This window comes from Emydura macquarii, unplaced genomic scaffold (genome assembly GCF_026122565.2).
Source record: "Emydura macquarii macquarii isolate MOO-44397 ecotype Brisbane River unplaced genomic scaffold, CSIRO-AGI_Emac_v2 contig_450, whole genome shotgun sequence".
NCBI classification, from domain to species: Eukaryota; Metazoa; Chordata; order Testudines; family Chelidae; genus Emydura; species Emydura macquarii.
Window position 1 is genome coordinate 9,929,552 of NW_027130587.1, and position 20,789 is coordinate 9,950,340.

Below are 20,789 nucleotides of genomic sequence, written 5' to 3' on the forward strand. Positions count from 1 at the left end.
TCTTCAGCAGAGCTACTTAATTATGCCAGATTGTTGTCTAGCACTGCAAAGCCATCCAATGGAGACTAGGCTGAATCCTGCGTGCTAGCCCATAATTTCCATCCCCAGTACTCGGGTGCTCCAGTCTAGATGCCTAAACTTTCTGTTGACTGACATCAGTATTTGCACCTTGGTATCCACAGATGAAAGGTTAATGCATTAACAAGCCATTTTGGCCCAGATAATACATTTGAAAAATGCACATGGATGTGATGCACATCTGGTCTTTCAACTTAAGTTTCCTAACTTCATTATTATTTATTTATTATTTATAGTTTCCTAATTTTATTATTAATAATTTTTAACTTAATTATTTGTATTGTGGTAGCATCCAGTGTCTCATTTTTCTAGTCACCGTGCAAGCAGAGTGAAAGACAGTTTGTATGCTCAAGAGCTTACCATCTATACAGACAAAAGATAAAGCAATGGAGGAAAGGAATATAATATATGTGTCTGAGCATAGACTGAACAACGTATTTTTCATAAGTGAGCAATGGTTTTGTATGATTTTCCCACCTCTTCTGTGTCAAGTGGGGCATTTCCCTTCCCCCTGTAACTTCCTCTACTTTCTTCTATTTCCCTCCTGTCAGGGGATCACCTGCCTACTTACTTTACCCCGGCACGGTTTCCCAAAACTTTCCTGGGCTCTTTTGTGATGGATCTTGTATCCAGTTAGACAGGCACCTTACCTGTGCTGTGGAAACTTTCCTCATGCTGCTGTTCTCACTCCTGTACTCCCTCTGATCAGCACTCTGTTTTACAGAGCAAAGATGTCAGCCAAGAGAAGAGAGCCACTTGCTCACTAAGCTAAATAATAATCCTTGATTACACCTAGAAGAGGTGTGACTTGATGTTTGCCCAATGTTTTCTTATTTTTCAGAACAATCACACCGGAAGAATTCCTGTGAAATATCAGGTACAATGCAATGTTTCCACTTTCCATTTGCAACCTCACTGACGGGCATGGAGAAAAATTTCAGATCTGCATTAAGTTCTTGATTCTACAAACCCGTCTGCACATGCTTAAATTAGTGCATTGACTGCATTCAGATTACTCGTGCTTAAAATTAAGTATGTGAATAAGTGTTTGCAGAGTCAGGGCCTAAGTGAGTGCCATAACTGCTATATTGGATGTTAGATTTTTGTACTGATATCTTAACAAAAAAACCTCTCATGCCTGGAAACACTACAGCTGCATCTTAGAGGAGAGCAGGGAAACACTCTGAATAACAGCAATAGCTTTCTTTGTCCTATTCAAACTCCCTAGCCAAACAAAAGACTTATTGTACATGAGCTATTCTTAGAACTTGCTGAGATTTCTTTCAAGATTAATTTAAAATGCACACCAAATGCCTGGCACCAAATTCTCTACCCTGAAGTGCTTCCTTTGCACCACTCAGGCCAGCTGACAATTTCGTCAGCAGGAAGACTTCTCAATTGATGCACAGCCAGTATAGCTGGACCCTATACCATCTGCCCTACCTATGCACGCCAGTTTTGGGGAGGATGTTGGGAACATGAGGTGGTAAAGTAGCTGTCCTTGTCCAGTTCTCAGCTGGCCTATAAGAGACCATAGCCAGCTGGTGCTTTAGTTAGTGCAGATCGTGCCACAGTCAGGGAGCCTTCTCATGCTCCAAACAGATCTGACCCTTCTGCAGGAGAGTAAGGTGCTACTCAAGGCAAATAAAGATAGCAGAATGAGGCCCTTAGTGATTTGAAGAAACATATAAAGTAACCACAGACCAATACATTAATGTATTATTAACTTGTCAGTAAATTCTTAACATGGGTCTTCAGTTGTGATAGGCTAGTAAGTGAATCAATGACTTTTCCACCTTGGAAAAATTATCAGATAAGTATCAATTACTCCCATAAGAATTCTTTTCAGAAAATATTTGGGTAGTATATGGGAATGGGACCATTTGCAATGTGAACTGCAGGCAAGAGAGGGGATTTCTAGGAAAGTTATCTGGAAGCATCAAATTCAAACAAAAAAATTCAGTACACAATTGCACAAACAAAAATGTTTAATTGCATTGTATATATTGATCTACTATAATTGTTAATAAAAATACTATGTTAATGCATAACTTATCGTTCTTCCAGTTCTTTAAGAAGTTCATCAAAGTGAGTGATGTACCATTTGGCTTTCTCCTTTACTTGTTTCCTGATTACATTTCCTCCAAATCCAATAAAGCAATCCTAGCAAGCAGAAATGAATAGGTTTGTATATTAAGCTTTTCATTAAAGAAATGAGACTTTTCCATGTAAATAAGTTACATTTTTTTAAAAGAATGAGTTTATCCTCAAACTGCAGATACCCCTCACCGAAAAAAAAGTGCCTTTGTACTTTTGTTGCTGGGGTGTATTTCATTAAAGGCTTGATCTTGCACTGTTGAAGTCAATGGGAACTTTGCCATGAAAGCAGGGTCATTCTCTTAATACTTTTTGACAGCAAAGTTGTTCAAATCTGAGACTTTTCTCAAAAATCTGCTGAAAATTCCTGTGATTGATGATGCTACCTTGAACTCCTAGTGGTCCAGAGGGAGTTCACAGTTGAATGTATATGCACAATATCACAATTATACATACACTATTTATTTTGACTCCCCTCACCTCATGTGACAGATACCAAAAGCAAATAATTAACTAATGGCTCAAATCATTAACCAAGAACAGTCATCATTTCTAGAGAGACTAGACAATCTAGAACAATGAAAATGCAATAGTTAAACTTTCACTTCTTGTTGTTCCATGAGCTATAAGGCATTAAATAAATATTAAACTGGAATCACCATGCATGCCCTTGCTGCCAAGACACCCACTGTTAGTATTAAAAAAGGAATTGAATCACAAAAGCACTGGCACTTGGACCTAGCATCATGCATGTTCCTTATACCACAGTGCTGATTTTATGGTACTTGGGGAATACATCCCAGGCCCACATTAAGGTACCTGCTTCTGACAGAGCAGGAGCATTAGTAGTCTAACAAGGTACCAGACTATAATGATAGGTTGCAAGTTAGATCCCCACCTACTGTAAAATGGCACTTTTAAGTTGTATTTTTAATTTTTTTTTAACTTATTCCCAGTCCTGTGAGAGCAGCCATGTTCGGAGGGATAGCAGGTGTCTCTGCTCCATCCCCATGAGAAGTGACCTCTGGTGCAAGAAAGGGTCTTGGTACCCACCCCTCCAAGCCATCAGACTAGCCTTCTTGCTCCGCTAGTATCCGGCAGCATGTGCACCAGAAATGTGCAGAAGCATGGTTCCCAAGCACCATAAATCAGTGGCCCAGAGTGGGATCTTGGCACTGTAAGAAATCTGGAATCATAGTGCTACTGTGACAGAAGAGATGGTTTTATCACTAGTTTATTTATTATATAGCCCTATATGTGTGTGCAGTGCTTTACAAAGATAAAATATATCAGAGAAAGGCTTCCAGATTTAAAGGTGCTGGCCACAGTCTAAAAGGCAGGTAAAGTACTGAACAATATAGTCCAGACCAGCTGGAAGGCATTACAGTTGGACTGCTCAGTGGCACGGGCGAGTTTTCAGGAGACTTCTACGGGAATGTGTTTGGCTGGCCTACGTCAGGAGTCTGTTCCAAGTGCAGTATGAAAAGGTGAGAAGCCAAAGGGAGCAGTCAGAAGAGATGCATGCGTGGCAGTTAAGAAGAGTGATGGGTGTAAGAGGTGATAAGAGAATTATAATGTGTCTTTTCAGGTTCTCTCATCAGGGGCTGGAAAGGCAGGGAGGTGATGACCTCAGCTGGAGGTGTGGTTGCTCAAAGGACACAACGAGAGAGACATAATGAGTGTGCATGTGTCACCCAGAATGAAACGGGTGCGTGAGTGAATGCCTTGATCCCTTGCTCCACCCTGAGGTGACCCCCACTGTCTGCTGACACAGGAAGTTATGTCAGGCAGGAAATCTGATCTGTGTCACAGCCTTTGCTGCTGCAAATAGCCCACAAGATGCTGTTTCAGAATAGATTAAAAGGCATCTAGAAGTACTAAAGATCCCCTTAAATACTGTCTACCAGTCAAATAGATGGTTTCTGGCTATTGCACATAAAAAAAAGCATTTGTTTAAAGGGAAATCTAGTTCTTTGATACTCACAGCAGGGGGACATGCCTCCATATCTGTAGCTCCATCTCCAATCATAACTACCTTCTTGAAGTGAAACTGTTCCTTCAGATGACTGATAACCTTTCCTTTTCCACCGGATTCAGCTGTTGGTTGTGTCTCATCAAAGCCTGCATATTCTCCTAAAATATATGGGTAGGAGGAGTTAGATACTTAGGCAGTCTGTATAATTGCTTCAGTGGGTTACAGAAAATCACAAGGACCTAGGAAAGACACCAATGAACTTCTTGAAAATCAAGAGGGATTTTTACATTGTCTATGGCCTTTTCATTAGGAAATAACTAATGAGGACCAAATCCTAAAGGCTGTACATGTACAAAGCCCCTATTTGAATTAACTGGAAATTAACCATGCATTAAAAACTGTAGGATTTGACTTAAATCACTTTGTGGGTCCTACAGTGCCACAAAGGTGTGCATATTTTCACAACATTGAAGTGCTAAGAAAAGGCAAAATAAACTCCATGAATTCACAGATGCAGTGGGCTAGGTTCTACCTACCCTCAGTTACACTCGTGTAATTCAGGAGTGATCCCATTAAAATCAGTGTGTAAAGTCAGTGTAAGTAAGAAAGCAATGAACCCCTCTAAACCCAATTCTGCTCAATTACACTAGTGTAAAATCCAGAGCAACTCCATTCAAGTCAAGTTCATTGAAGTCAATAGATTTAGTCTGGATTTACTCCAAAGTCACTGAAAGTAGACTGAAAGCTAAAAGAACTGAAACAATGGGACAAAGTCTTTAACCTTGACTTGAAATCTTATCAAACCATAACAAGAATGTAAAAGAACATTTCTGTGCCTCAGCCGCCATGCGGCGTACAGCAGCAGCTCCAACATTTGCTGCTTTTTCCTAGTGCAGCCCCTGGTTAAAGAAAATCTATGTGATCTTTTATTCTAGACACACAATGGACTCAACCAACTAGTGTTATTAGTAGGCCATTTCCCAATGCTTGGTTCTTTACCCTAGCATATTATGTTGTCTCAGGGAAAAAAGGCTTCCAAAGAACATTTCATACGGCCAGAAATTGTTTCAATTGGACTTGTTTTGTTTGGAGGAGAGAGGGGAGTTCTGGGAGGAGGTGGTTTTTTTTGGCAGGGTTTGGGGACTTAGTGCTGGTGAAAGGTGCCTGCCTAACAGCCCAGCAGGGTGATGTTGTCCACCCACAGAATAGCATACCCTTGAATTTGACTGGCAGGCATCAGGAGAGAGAACAAGCAGTGGGATTCACAATTTCCTTGCCTGGTGCTATGGATGAACTGACATTGAGATGATGCAGGCTGGATGGTTACAGTAGAGCCTGGATTCTGGCTGTAAAGCCACTACTGGAACCCACACTTCATTTTCTTTCTTATATCTTGTGACTTTTAAAATGTTTTTATGTCACCAAACTGCCTTAACCCTGACCTATTCTACGGGAGTCTGGACAATTCCGTTTCCCTGCCTCTCTCCTGGGCCTCTCTGCTAAGTCTGCCAACAAAGGAACCAATCACTGCCACTTGTAGTGATAGTATTTATAACGTTGATGTTCAATCACTAGAAACTGGCCTGAGAACCCGCGACTTCAGTTCAGAGAAGCCATTCATAAAAGCAAAATGAGCATATTTCAATGTGTTGATTTTCCATTAAATTCTTAAGCCACCATAGCCCACTATCTTCCTTCAGCTTGAATTGAAATGGTGACATTAATTAGTAGAAAAAAAAAAGGCATCAATGACATCTTACCATTAAAGTAAAACTTCAGCCTATTGGCAAACACATTTGATGTTGGAATGTTCACCTGTAAAGCAACATGCTCCACAATGCTCTGAAACCCTCCGGATATTAAGAAGACTTGGATGCCTCGCTGATGAAGCCTGCTTACCAGATCCCTTTATAGAAAAAAAAATACAACAACCAACCCTGAAAATCTCACAGGATCAAGTAGCAGAGAGGGAAGGAGGAATCCCAACAATATGGTTCATTAACAAAGCTGACTATAATTTGTGTTATCCTTGTTTATTCTGGAGATGTACTGGATTTCAATACCACACTTCGGTGCAGTCTTAGACTTTCCCTTCTTCCTTTGCAGACTCACCTGGAGTTTGTATGAAAGGAGTTATACAAAACTGTATTATAGTGAGAGACAGACTGGCAATTAGTTGCTCAGAAACTAATGGATCAAGGGACTGTTTACATTTTCTTGACATTCAGGTCAATCCCACTGAACAAATGAGAACTGATCCAGCTCAGAAATTCTCCTGAATGTGGGGATAAGCCCATCAAAAAATCCACAACATGAAAGAAATGTAGGCAGCTGAGTCCACAGCACCAGGCTGCACAGAGAATGTTCTTAAAGTTATCTAAAGCACAAGCTGCTCTTTTGGATTCACTGACCCCGAGCTGTATCTCTTGCTGGATAGTTCCTTAGGAACACTGGACAGCAACAGCCTTGCTACAGAAAAAGGCAATAGCTACAGAAAAAGAATCACCAAAAGCTGAATCAGAGAGGAAAGAATTTCACACCCAGTCCATGAGGACAATGGCAGTTGAAGGCACTCAGCACCTGGCAGGATCTGGCCCCCAAACGAAAACTAACAAGCAGCCAAAGCAAAGCAAAAAAGTTGGTAGCAACAGAAGCAGTGCTAGAACACAGACAGCAAAGAGCAGGATTAAAGCAGAGGAGCCGTGTGAACAGAGAATTGGAGGGGAGAAAGGAAGAGGGTGTATGTAAATAAAGAGAAGAGAATCATGTGATTGCAAACAAAGATACAATGTTCTGTTTGTGTTCTTGCAACCAGCCATGTCCCCTAGAGCAGTTTCTCAACCTTTTTGATACCAGAGACGGACTTGCTGCCTTCCTAAACTGTCAGGGAGATCTCAGGGACCGGCACCAGTCCACGGACCAGTCGTTGAGAAACACTGCCCTACAGAGAGCGTGAATCTGTGTTCAGTTCAAGAAGGGGAAAACCGATGCAATATCCTCTTAAAACACTGTTAGGCATTATAGTATTAGAGCCTTGCTAGAATTAGAGCTCCGAGGGCAGTTTTATAAGAGCCTTTTTTCAGCCACTTACTGCTTTTGGAAAAAATACCTGTTAGGCTGAAATAGGTTATGCTTCTTCTAAACCCAAATTTCTTTAAAATGTCTTTTGTGACTTTAGTAATAAAATGATAGCCTTGACAAACGGACTTCTCTTGATGGGCACTATCCTGGGATTTGAATGCCCTCAGCACTTCTCAGAATCAGATTCTCTATCTCCAGAACATACACACCTACAGCAACAGCAGTGCAAGCTTCCCCACGCTGTCCCATCAAAGGGACACATGCCTAACTAAAAAGACCACTTTGAAATGTGACAGGGTAGATCATTGTCCATAACCATTCAGTCTTTGGCCTGTGTATTGAGGCTGCCAACAAGATGCCACTTAGTACCAGCCAAGATGGTGTTTTCTTTCTCTGTGGACACTTGTCCACAGAAATGGACTCATCCCACTGCAAAATTCAGATTTGACCATCACATACAATGTAAAAGTCAAGCAGGAAAATATTTTGGGCCATCTCTCCAGCTGGTGTAACTTCATTGACTTCATGCAGCTATGCTGATTTACACCAGCTGAGCAGCTGGCCTTCTGTGGTTTTGGAAGGCTTTTTAATAGTTCATTTGAAATGCATCTTACCTTATTCCTGGTGTTAGCTGAGGAGGATGTTCTGAAATTAATTTTTGCACTTGCTCCCAAGAGGGGCGTATAAGTCCTAGTCGTGCCGTTAAAGCAGCTTTGAATGTCACGGAGCCTCCCATAGCTCTACGTGTCCTAAATCGAGATCCAAACAAATCAGTTACACTAGATAGGAGATGATTTATCACAATGACTTTTAACTGAAGAGCAATTATTCACAAGTCTCATTAGTTCTAGGTTATAATGTGTTCACATTCTGAAAAAGTATAATCTGCATGGTATTTAGGAATTGCTGCCAGCTTTCAAATCCCCCTCCAAAAATGTTGTGGCAGTTCAGATCCACCTCTAGTTGCAATGGAGCAAAAAGAGACAGCACTCTGATGGGTTCCGGTCACCTGACCAGTATTATTGGGCAAAACACAGAAGATGGGCAGTAAAAAGCTTTAAAAAGAGGGGGTGCTGAACTAATGATGGCTGACTACTTGTTGGCAACTCATCAAGTCTGAGGTTTGTAAGATATTTTGAATGGTCTTTATTTACAGTATCCACAAACAGACCCTTTCTCCAAGCTCAGTGGAAGGGGATCACTGATGCTCCTAAAGATGAGTGCTGTGATTTAGGAAGCCTGGGAGGTAAAGCAGATAGGTAGCCCCTGACAGGGAACCTCCTTGTGCTCTACATGACCATGGCTGAAGCAGCTGACAAAATCTGTATCTCTCCTTATTGGACCAACAGTCCTTAAGTCAGGGCCTGATTCTGCTCCCTCTGAAATTAATGGGAGTTTTGCTATTGGTGCAATGGGGGCAAGACCAGGTCTCAGAATGGCCCAGGATTTGTTCTGACTGTCCTTCACAAAAAGAGGGACCAAGCTGTGCTACTGTTTTGCAAAGTTTAACTAAAAGCCCCTTTACAAGTAGGGGCCTGGTGTTCAATGGCCAGATGCTCATTGATTTCAATGAACAGTGGCTCAGGCCCCACGTATCCACAATTCCAAAATGTAAGTTATTCCAGTATTCATCGAGACTATTTATTATTGCTATGATCCTCTTTAACCTGTTCATCCCTGATGTAATTCCACTGGCCAGGGATGAATCTGAGCCATTATTACTGTTGCCTGCTATGCCCTTGAAATAAATAAACAAACACTGTACGTACATTTCTGCCACGGCGTCCCCAACTCCACAGAACTTTGCCAGCTCATCAATTCCTTCTTCCTTGATGACTGTACTATCCACATCAAAGCATACTGCATCGGCATTACGGAAGATTTCCTTCAGCTCCAAGAGGGAGGCCATTCTTTTGGGAACCTTTCTACTGCAAGAGAGGAGGAGAAGTTCTGTTGGTCACTGCACTGCACTCTGTGTTGAGCCATCTAAGAAACTGATCTGTCATCTGCCAGCTACTGCTGAATGCAGCCTTGTAGCCAGTCTTTATTATTGAGAGTGGACAGTGGTGAAGACCTGCCTCAATTGCTGATTTGCTCTCTGTGATGCCTGCCCGCTAATGTTCAGTCTGAGTTCAAGATTGGAGTTGGGCAGTGGAGATTTGGCTCAGCTGCTGATTTGCTCTCTGCAGGGCTGCCTATTGATGCTCCAATGGGGCTCAAGCTTATAGTTTTGACATTCAATCCTAACTCTCATGCAGGGATTGTGGCACTAAATTCCAGCTCATCCTCTCAGATCTAAGGGAACAAGACTTCCCATCCCCAAGGCCTTGTAGAAGGATATAGGATCAGATCCCTGGTTCATCTAAGCCTCTGCCAAATGCTTCAGGGGATGGTGCAAGAAATCCCATCAAAGACAGTTAGGGATTAATCTGACCACAGGCGAAATTTCTGCCTAAACCCATAAGTCAGTAAACATAATTCTTTTATAAATCCTGCCATACTCCTGGTCTCAGTGAACATGACTCGGTACATCAAGACCTCGATCACAACGTCATGACACAACAACCTTTTCCCAGAGGACTAATTCAGTGCTTAATTTATGTCAGGGCTTGTCAGGCTGAGCCCTGGCACCTCTAGGCTTGGCAGTTCATAGCCATAGCACCTCTGGGCTTGCTGCATCAGTTATAAAAGTAAAATAATTCGTGAGTCACGGCACCTCTTTCATTACATGCTAACCACTGACTATGTTTAAAAATTAGAAGTTGAAAGTTTTACTCAGCTGGACAGCCAGAGCAGGTAATTACTGCTGAAATAGAATAGCTTTTTCTTTCTTTTATATCTGTTCACTTGGCTGTGCTGAGCACAGTTAATTCTGCAGATCAGAGACACAGGATTTACAGTTGGGTATTAAACGACATAAGAATATTTTCCTGCTATTGCACTAATCATCTTGTGCTTTTTCTCTTTATAAGCAAATCCAGTGTGTAATTCCATATTTAGCAATCTGTTTGTATTTGGGAGAAATACCCAATGCTACAACTTTCTACCTATCCTGTACTCCAGATGTTTTTGTTTGGCTGATTTTTGTTTTGTTTTCTAATCATCTACACTTTCTACTATGCATGTAATTAACCTGAATCTTCCCTGTTCTTCCTGGGTGAAGAGAAAGTGCTTTGCCATCTGGCGTCATGGCACACAGCTTCATCTTTTCTTTTCATCACACTAAACTGTATGCAGATTTGTTTGCCTCCTGTGTATTCATCTATAATTTGATGGTAGGACACCCTACAACCACTTACAGAGCACCTGATTCCCCCTGAGAACATATTTCTCGTACTTTTAACACACTTTTCAGACTGGGCTCCTCAATGTTGCCAATGGAGATGGGACTATCAAACTATGTAAAGGCACCTTTAAAGCAAAAGATGTTTTGCTTTTATAAGAGAGTGCTCTGGTTCTGGGAATGGTTAAACAACTGCCAACAGGTTTTAATTTTTCTGGATATTCTTCCCACTTCTGCTCAGTACTGCTACAGACTGGGGACTGACTGGCTAGGCAGCAGTTCTGCAGAAAAAGGACCTGGGGGTTACAGTGGACAAGAAGCTGGATATGAGTCAACAGTGTGCCCTTACTGCCAAGAAGGCTAAAGGCATATTGGGCTGCATTAGTACTTGGTAGGATCACTGCCAGGAGATCGAGGGAAGTGATTATTCCCCTCTATTCAGCATTGGTGAGACCACATTTGGAGTATTGTGTCCAGTTTTGGGCCCCAGTTTTGGGTCCAGTTACAGGAAGGATATGGACAAATTGGAGATAGTCCAGCGGAGGGCAATGAAAATGATTAGTGGGCTGGAGCACATGACTTATGAGGAGAGGCTGAGGGAACTAGACTTGTTTAGACTGCAGAAAAGAAGAGTGAGGGGAGATTTGATAGTGGCCTTCAACTACCTGAAGGGGAGTTCCAGGGAGGATGGAGCTAGGTTGTTCTCAGTGGTGGCAGACGACAGAACAAGGAGCAATGGTCTCAAGTTGCAGTGCAGGAGGTCTGGGTATTATTGGATATTAGGAAAAACTTTTTCACTAGGAGGGTGGTAAAGCACTGGAATGGGTTACCTAGGGAGGTGATGGAATCTCCGTCCTTAGAGGATTTTAAGGTCCGACTTGACAAAGCCCTGGCTGGGATGATTTAGTTGGGGTTGGTCCTGTTCTGAGCAGGGGGTTGGACTAGATGACATTCTGAGGTCCCTTCCAACCCTAACATTCTATGATTCTATGATATGTCAGAAAACCCACTGTCAATTTCTTTGCCACCTTGCCTGCAGATATATCTGGTTGTTGCACGATTCTGGTAAATATCAGAAATTAAGAAGGATTGAACTGATTCAGTATTTGGCCGGGAGATCTCCAGAGATTATGCACAGTAGGTGATAGGATTGATACCAGCTGAGAGACAGCTGGCTGAATAGTTAGAGCAGGGGACCAGAAATCAGGAAACCTTATGTGCCATATAGTCTATCTGTTTTAGAGGTTTTGCGTAGCACACTCCACAAGAACCAGATTGTGACTTTTGCTGTGCACTCACGCAGGGATATAAAGGGGGGTAAGGAGCCCCCTCATCTTCCTGCACTTATCTGTACCACAGATGGACGTGTGAGGGGTATGGGGAGAGCAGCTGCTGCAAGGAAGTAGGGGGAAGCAAGGACTGGACTCTGATTCTGGAGTAATGCAGCTACACACTGCCCATTACTCAGGGAAGACTGTAAACTTCAATCTACCACCAAGCACTTAGCATATAAACACTCTGGGTTAGGGACATAATCATGTACTTTTCTGTGATGATGCACCACTTACACTTACATCACTGGATAAAGAACATATAATAATATTACAGTATCATGGCACGCAAAAGAAACTTCGTGCTACAACATAGCTATAGGTATAAAACATAAACCTCCCTTCAGTAACTACAGGTTGGTACTAAGCTAAGGTTTCTCAGTGAGTGGGTATGTGACTGAATTCCAAGTTTACATGGCATCAGTCTTAACTTGAAATTGACTCCATAGCTGTTTGGTCATGCTGTTACTGGAACTTTTTGCCAAATGGGGAGTGCTTTGACTTCGGGGCAGGATTGGAAAACCATGTCCTGTGACATGATTGGGCAATGGAATTTAAAAGAGCATGTACTGACATTTTTGGGATAGCACGCTGTTAAAATCTTTCCATTCTGAAGAAAATTATAGAATTCAAGAATTCAACCTGGCTTCTTTCTCCATCTTATATCCCAGTCCATCAAAGTCAGCAGCAATGGCTAATCAGTGCAAGGAATGTCCAGGAAAGAGAGCAAACTGGAAGCGCTGATTCCAGGGAGAGGTAGAACCCGGTTGGTGCCCATGATTAGGGTTTCTGCTTATCCCAATTTTCACAGGATAGATCAGATTTTGAGGAGGCATATCCTGAAATATATTTTGGGTTGGCCCTACATCACCACACGGGAATGCTGTATGATGATATTGCATCATGATGTGATATTGCAATACAATGTCATGTTCTCATGATGCAACATGATAACTTTGCATATGGATGGATCAACACTGGGACATCATGACATAAATATCATGCCACTCTGATGCAACATGTTTGTCTAGTAGGGCAAAGTTTAAAATTCACAACAATATATAGAAACCAGTTGTTAAGCCACAGCTGAGACCAACACTTCCTTTTCTTTATGATATGCAGTGACTCTTTTGAAAGTACTTTTAGGCCATGCTTTCTGGAAATATGAATGACTACAGGCTGGTATGGTCCCGATCCTCGAGAAGAATCAAGGATTGATGTGTAAAACAGAGCAGAGGTTTCTGATCTCCTTTGGCCCACAACCTGCCAAATATCTGAAAAATCATCCCAGAACACACTACAGCTTGGATTTTGAGTCATTGTCTAATTGTTGGGGCATTTGGGGCTGCTGATCAAAAAAGGTGGTGATGGAGGACTTGTGGAGTGGGGGAGCTGGTGCTGAGGATGCCTGGATAGGGAGGCTGGCGCTAGGGCAGTGAGGGGCTCATAGGTAAGTACAGCCAGTGCTGCTGGATTGGGTGAGGGTTGAGGCACCTCAGGTGAAGTGTGCTTCTTCCTTGTCTGTCCTCCATGCCTGCCCAGCTCTAGGGTTAGGAAGCATCATTCCTAGGGGCTACAGAACCAGTTTCAAAGAATCTTGAAACCATTTCCCTAGCCCTGGAATTGAAAGTAACAGGGGAGTGGATAGAGCACCAAGCTGTCCTGTGACTGGTAATGGACAATAAGGGTTGGGGTGGGGGCAGAGGGAGTCCAAACTCCTCCTGGGCCTTCCTGATGCAGTGATTTTGCCATACCCTCCAAACATCTCTGGGACCCATTTGTGAGTCCCACCCCACTCATTAAGAACCTCTTGAAACAGAGCACAAACGCATGGAAGGGAAAAGAGACATAGGAAGAAGTAGACAGAGGTGGTCCCTAATCTCATTTTTCTCCAGTACCGAAGGCAATGCCCTGCACCTTTCTCTCTGGCCAGTCCTCAAATGAAGCGGAGTGCAAGGGTGATGAGCCCAGTCTGCACAAGGAGGGAGTTGCTAGGTTATTCACAAGCAGATGTTGTTTGAAAACAGATGAGCATAAAGATCTGGACATTGGGTAGACGTATGGTGTATTATCTCGAAAGGAGTGGAAGAAGAACTGAAAACTTTGTCAAACTTCCAAAGAGAGGAGAATGAGGAGCTATCACGTGTCTGGCTTTACTCCAGAGGCCGATGGTCCAGGCGGTTATGTAATCTTCTAAGACTGACAAAGATCAATTGCCCTGAGTAAGAGAATCTGCTAGCATAGATGCACTGAGGTTTGTGCAATATAGACAGAAAACGATGAATTCTCACAACTAAGATCAGTTAGGCCTATCACCATATGGAAGATGCAGGTAAATCAAATTGGAAAAGCCTGCCTCTTTCTAGCATTTGACTTCTGAAAGGAAAGCTAGACTTCCAATTCTGTTATTTCAACTTTAGAAAAGTATCCAAGCAACAAGTATTCATGCATGTCTGATAAGTGAATGGAAAAAGGAGGACAAAAAGTAAAAGAAGAAAATGGGAAAGAGGAAAAGCCAGGGGGAAAGGAGAGATCAGAGAAGATTTAAGAGAAGAGAGTAAAGGTTCAGAGAATCAGAAAGAACAGCAAATGAGAACAGTTGGGGTAAAGGAAAAATAACAATAGAGAAAAGAGAGGAAACAAATAAGGCAGTGGCAAAGAAGGGAAAATAGATCTTTTCACAATCATCTAGATTTGCCAGGACACCAGGAAGAAGCACTGGCAAATCCTCGGTTTATAGATGGGTTATGTTGCATAACCTAGAGGTGATAGAGCCAGTGGATTGGGACTAGCAGTTATGCAGAGCAGTGCCAAATACTACCGTTTAAAGAAAACAATTGAAATATTTCCAGTTTTCTGACCCTTTGAGGAAGAATGTTTTGTACACTCTGAAAAACAAGAACTCTGATAAATAATTCTTCAGGAGGACAAAGGAAATGATGTTTAGAAGTCGTGTGATTTTCTGGCTGTGTTTATTTCCAGCTTGATGTAACTAAGCATTGATTTGTCTAATGAGAGCTGAAAAAAATCAACATTCTAGTCTCACTTCACTTGTTATCACGTCACTTTTCAGAAGTGCTACCCATCCCCAGCCACATTGTCACTTTTTGTGGCATTTGTTGCCATAAAAAAATGAAGATCAACTCAACCTTAATGAAATAGTTATCAAAAGTACCTCTTTAAACAGCTCATTAGGGCTATGCTGTACATCATAAATAATATCTGGTGTTTCCCACTCTCCCACCCAATGTCCTTTTTAGTGAGACTGTAAGTAGCTTAACAATAATGAACTGCACAAGAGGCCCAATTTTGATCTCACACTGATTTAACCCTGGTGTAATTTCAATTACCTCAAAAAGGTTACTCCTGGTTTACACCTGTGTATGTGAGAACATAATCAATCCTGATATGTTACTATATTCACTTTGCAGAATTGAACCCTGGTTTGTTTCACTGATGTGAAATTAATTTAACCTTTACTGTATTCAATTGTTTCTAGTGTATTAAAGGGAAATGGGAGTCAGGAATCATGGGTTCTAGTCTCAGCTCTGCCATTTATTGGGGGGCTTGATCCAACTTCCAGTGAAGCTAATGGGAGTCTTTCCACTGATTTCACCTGGTGCTGGATTGGGCTACATGTTACCTGAGGCAAATTACTTAATTTATCTGTGCCTCAGTTCCCATATCTGTAAAATGGGAATACGAATACCTACCTAACAAGGTTGTTATGAGCCTTATCACAAAGCTAGAAAAGTGCTTAGAGCTATTCAGATGAAGGTGCTATATTTGAGCAAATTATTATTATTAGTAATCACATTAAAAGCTCAAATAATAATAATTAATAATAATAGTACTTGGGAGTCCTTGAGAGTTTTTGTGCACAAGGACTAGAAGCATCACTGAGCCCACTTCAACTTGTTGATTTTCAGTTCAGCTTTTAAAGGAAGCAATGTAAATAAATATTTGCATTTTGAATCAACAAACGGATTATTTGCAACTGTCAGTTGACATTTGACAGTAATGCATAGGGTTACATTTCTTTAAATACTTTTTAAAAATAGATGAGGAGAAGACAAAGGAGACTGAATGCTATAGCCATAAACATAGGACCCCTCCAATCCTTTGGGTAGCCCTGGCAAAGTGATGATGATTCCCCTCTATAGGATTGCATCATTCATTTATACTCCTGTTACAACACCAGCACCACACTGACACTGCACCATGTGTGAAAACACAATCATACCAACAGCAACAAATACCCAGAGGATTCTGAAAACTAAGCCCATCACATACCATCTGTGCTAGAAAACAAATTGGGAGCAAGATGGATATGAGCATTTGGAGAGACATCCCCTTTTAAACAGAAAGAAAAAAACAGTCCTGGTGACTTACAGTATTGTACTGCCCGTGGCTGCTGCTGCTGCAAATCTCCTGGCTGCAGAAAAAAAAATGATCAGCTGGGACCTTTGCTCACATATATACAAAGGCACGGACTGATCAGGAAGAAAGCTGCATTTTCTAAATAGCTCTTTATAATCTGCTGAGTAAGCTCGGCTTTTTTTTTTTTTTAATCCTTACATGCATGAAACTAGAGGTGTTCAGCTGTTTGCCGACAAGCTTAGAAAAGAGAGGTGCAACCCTGCCCCCTTTGGAGGAGGGGCTCCTATAACCCAGCCCTACAAGCTCCCTGGTTGGCTAAGGATGTACCGGCAGAGAGAGCAATGCAAAGAGAGGTGGAGAGTTTGCTCATTTAATATGTCACTCTGTGCCATAGAAGTTTATGAGAATCAACATGAGGGTTCTGAAGCCACAGCAAAATTAACCAAATGAACTTGAAACAAAACCAGAAAGAGGTGGGTCGAGGAATGTTTGGTGCAGTGGTCCAGGGTTCCTATCCCTAATAATGCAGAGCCAAGGGATACTGTTACAAAGATTGAGTCATCTGAACTAAAGATAACTCAGGTTTATATTTGTAACAGAAGAATTCTTAGTCAATAGAGCTAAACCGATTTACACCCGCTGAGGATCTGGCACCTTAAATTGTCCAGCATGGAGCTAAGGAATACCTCCTTTCTCACTTGAATTGAGAAACAAACATGGTAACAAAGATATGTAAAAAGTACTGGCCTAGTTGAAGATTAATGTAGCCCCCTTCTGCACTGGGTCTTTAACTATATTAGGTTGGCCAGTTCAAGCACAGTACAGATTAACTTGCTTTAAATAGGGTTTGACAGGCCAGGTCTCTACTACATATTACACATGGATATGGAAACATAGGAAGGAATTTTGAGGTGCCTTTGGAGATTTGGGGACAGATCTTCAGCTGATGTAAACTGATGTAGCTGGGTTGGGACCTGGCCCATTAGAAAAGCTAGATCTGCAGGATCTAGATCTTCTTGTGTTTAAAAAGGGATGCTTTTTAGTGAAAGCTAAATAAACACTGAGAAATTAAAGAACTGAAGTCAATGGGATTACTCAAAATCTTAAAGTGAAGCACATGTATAAGTGCTTTGCTGGATCTGGATCAGAAGGCTGCTCAGCATCCTGCAGGATCAAACCCCACCCTTCATACCAATATTTGGAGTGGATCTATTTAAATCAGTGCGATCGCTCCAAATTTACACTATTTTAAACAAGTATAGAAGTTAGCCTACAATCACAGACTCCTAGGACTAGAAGGGACCTCACGAGATCTTCTAGTCCAGTCCCCTGCACTCAAGGCAGGACCAAGCATTAGCTTGCCTGTGGTTTTTTATATTGGTATTCCTGTGGCTTTTCAATTAAGTTTTTTCAGTCTTCCCTCATAGGTCATGTTTTCTATATCTTTAATCATTTTTGTTGCTCTTCTCTGGACTTTCTCCAATTTGTCTACATCTTTCCTGAACTGTGTCCCCCAGAACTGGACACAATATTCCAACTGAGGCCTAATCAGCCAGAGTAGAACAGAAGAATTACTTCTCATGTCTTGCTTACAACACTCCTGCTAATACATCCCAGAATTATGTTTGCTTTTTTTGCAACAATGGGACATTATTGACTCATATTTAGCTTGTGATCTACTATGAACCCCAGATCCCTTTCTGCAGAACTCCTTCCTAGGGAGTCATTTCCCATTTCGTATGTGTGCAACTGATTGTTCCTTCCTAAGTAGAGTACTTTGCATTTGTCTTTATTTAATTTCATCCTATTTACTTCAGATCATTTTTCCGGTTTGTCCAGATAATTTTGAATTTTAAACCTGTCCTCCAAAAGAACTTGCAATCCCTCCCTTGGTATCATCCGCAAACTTCGTAAGTGTACTCTCTATCCCATTATCTAAATCATTGATGAAGATATTGAACAGAACTGGACCCAGAACTGATCCCTGTGGGACCCCACTTGATATGTCTTTCGAACTTGACTATAAATCACTGATAACTACTCTCTGGGAACAGTTTTCCAACCAGTTATGTGCTGGTTCTAAATTTTCTGCAAAATTACATTTTCCAAAAATTTTGATTCAGGTCACTGTAAACATTTCATTTAACTAAAATTTAAACATTTTTTCCAATTTTGACTTTTTTAAATTTTATATTATATAGTATAATGTAATCTAAAATAAATTTTGAAACAATATTTTCCATTCAGATAAGGTTGAAATGCTTCATTTTGTGGCTAAGAGTGGGGTGGAGTTAATTAAATTTTGCCAAAATTGACTTTCCTGCAGAATGTTTCAATTTGGATAACTTGACATTTTCCAGTGGAAAAACATTCCATCAGAAAATTTTCAACAAGCTCTCTCTCGTTGTGACCATTAGTTGGGGAGCTTCAGGCAACCAACTGAAAACTCCAGGATTTAAGTTGGCTATTTGATTCAAAGGCAGGAAAGCTGTTGTAGCTGATATTCACTTCTGATGGGCAGTAATAAGAAAGAGTTGCTCTGCATACATTGAAACAGCAGCCCTCAAACATGTGGTCCAGGGAAGAAGCACAGAGACTTGGCTGGGATTTTCATTGGGGCCTACTGGAGTTAGGCACCCCAGTCCCTTTGAAAGTCAACGTGAACTGGACACCTAACTCCTTGAGGCTCCTTAGAAAACTCCATTTGGTGAGAAATGTAGATAACGACCAAAACTAAGGACTGTGGGATTTCTTTTGAAGTAGGCTTTTCTTTCTGATAAAACATGTAAAAACTCTAACTAAAACAAAAAAGTGACTTAATTTTTTCCCTGCACTAATCAAAACCCCCCTGTCTGAAACAGCTCTTGTGTATTTGAACATTACAGGCACCAGAGCTGGGGAAGGGCCAAACCAGAATGCCTTACAGATGACTTCAGCCATGACTTGAATACATATAGACAGGGACCCCTTTTTATCAGAGGAAAAGGTTATAGACTTGGAAGTTGTATAATATGAAGAATGGGGAGGGGTATGCACACTTGTGCACATGTATGTGTGTGTTTAACTATACTACCATCTATTAGCTGGTTGCACGTTACAGGTAGAGGATAGGCCTGCTAATCGCCATTAATCAAAGGTGCACGTCAAAATTTGGACTGTAGAATCCTTTGGTGCAATTTCCTAAAATTTAGAATATTTTATTCTTTTTTAAAAAGATAAATGCAATAACAAAAGAAAGCCTACCTGGTGTTTTTTGTTTGGGATTCCTCATCAGAATAACTTGCAAGGAGTTCAGCAAAACCACAGGGGTCCAAACACGCTGATGTATTTCCCATTGAAGCTCATACACCAACTGCATTAAAAAATAGCTAAAAAGTCAGTAACTCAAGCAAAGCAGGTTATCGCTTCCCTTCTGCATAGAAACTCTTGGGCTTTCATACCTAGCTCCACCATTTACAACCAGGTCTCCCAAAACTCCCTTATCCTGCTCTCTCAGCAATAAGCACTATGCCTCAGCATACTACTGCAAGTAGTTCCCTCTAAGGGCAAAGTATGAGTAATCCCATTGCAGGTGCAGTACTTAGTCTGGGCCTCGGTCATGGCTTTGCCATGAGCCCTGTCTACAAGGCAGCACATTGTTGTACTGCCCCACAATCAGACAGGAGATCCAATTGTGGGGTAGAGTCATCCTCTGCCTCACAACGCCTTCACTGTTGTAATGGATGGATAGGCATACCCCACATCAGCCCTATACCTGGCATAGTTTACGTCTCTCTGAAATGCCCGCAGGTTGAAGTGGCAGAGTGGAAGGATGCAGAAGCTGCCCTCCACCCCCAGTGTGCTTAGCTTGAAGAGGGAATAGTACAAGGGATGCTTGTTTTCTTCCCTGTATGGACACACAGGCTGGACCACCATCTTGGCCTGTAGCCAGACTCATTGAGGCAGAGGCACCTAACTACCTGTGATAATCTGGCATCAGCGATCACAGCGAAGGTATCTGTGTATCCCACAACCGCCTCACCTGTAGGGGCTTTATATCACGATGTGTCAATGAGCAGTGTTATTCCAACGGCCTCTGTCTCCTCCCTGGGACCTCTTATAGAGAGGAAACTGAGGCACAGGTGGTTAAGTGACTTACCTAAGGTCACAGAGGAACTCCATAGCAGCCCAGGAAATTGAGCAGAGAGCTCCCCTGTCCCAGGCCAGTGCTCCAATCATTAGGCCGTCCTTCCTCTTCCAATGAAGGAGTATTGCTTACTTATGTGAGGTGCTCTATTTATTGGTGTGTACCCACTATTGTGTCTAGTCCCACTGAGCACACAGGAGCCGATTTTCAAAGGTATTTAGACGCCTAGCGTCGCAACCGTACCTGGCCGCGCAGTAGTATCTTGTTTACATATTAATGAGCTCTTATGCATATTCATGAAAATGATCCATGTGATTTGCATATTAACGGCTTCCAACGGCTCCGAGCGCCTCGGCGGGGAGCGGGCACTGGGAATGAATGACAAGGGAGCAGCCCAATGGTACGGCAGCCGGCTCGGCCTGGCCAATGGGATGCGCG

The 20,789-nt window shown here is 41.9% G+C and overlaps 1 protein-coding gene across 3 annotated transcripts; it reads right to left on the reverse strand.

Annotated features, from left to right (window-relative positions):
- Positions 1-1,760: 1,760 nt before the first annotated feature.
- Positions 1,761-20,404, reverse strand: PSPH (phosphoserine phosphatase). 3 transcript variants are annotated; one of them, XM_067537941.1, is made up of 8 exons: positions 20,364-20,404; positions 19,469-19,577; positions 16,238-16,280; positions 9,001-9,159; positions 7,846-7,980; positions 5,911-6,056; positions 4,160-4,308; positions 1,761-2,241 (listed from the first exon to the last, which is right to left on the reverse strand). In XM_067537941.1, exons 2-8 carry the CDS (start codon positions 19,494-19,496, stop codon positions 2,131-2,133), a joined length of 771 nt encoding a protein of 256 aa, XP_067394042.1. In that variant the 5' UTR covers positions 19,497-19,577; positions 20,364-20,404; the 3' UTR covers positions 1,761-2,130. The 3 variants fall into 3 exon arrangements, with proteins under 3 accessions (XP_067394042.1, XP_067394043.1, XP_067394044.1); XM_067537942.1 differs by lacking the exons at positions 19,469-19,577; positions 20,364-20,404 and adding an exon at positions 16,424-16,472; XM_067537943.1 differs by lacking the exons at positions 19,469-19,577; positions 20,364-20,404 and having other exon boundaries at positions 9,001-9,156; positions 16,238-16,258.
- Positions 20,405-20,789: the final 385 nt, after the last annotated feature.

What these genes read in the sequence shown, in the direction of transcription:
- PSPH (XM_067537941.1), bottom strand. Translation starts at nt 19,496, where the DNA reads ATGAGGAATCCCAAACAAAAAACACCAG. An exon ending in TCCCAAACAAAAAACACCAG is followed by an intron (nt 16,281 to 19,468) that starts GTAGGCTTTCTT and finishes TTTTTTCTGCAG; the next exon opens with CCAGGAGATTTGCAGCAGCA. An exon ending in GGGGACGCCGTGGCAGAAAT is followed by an intron (nt 7,981 to 9,000) that starts GTACGTACAGTG and finishes ATCTCGATTTAG; the next exon opens with GACACGTAGAGCTATGGGAG.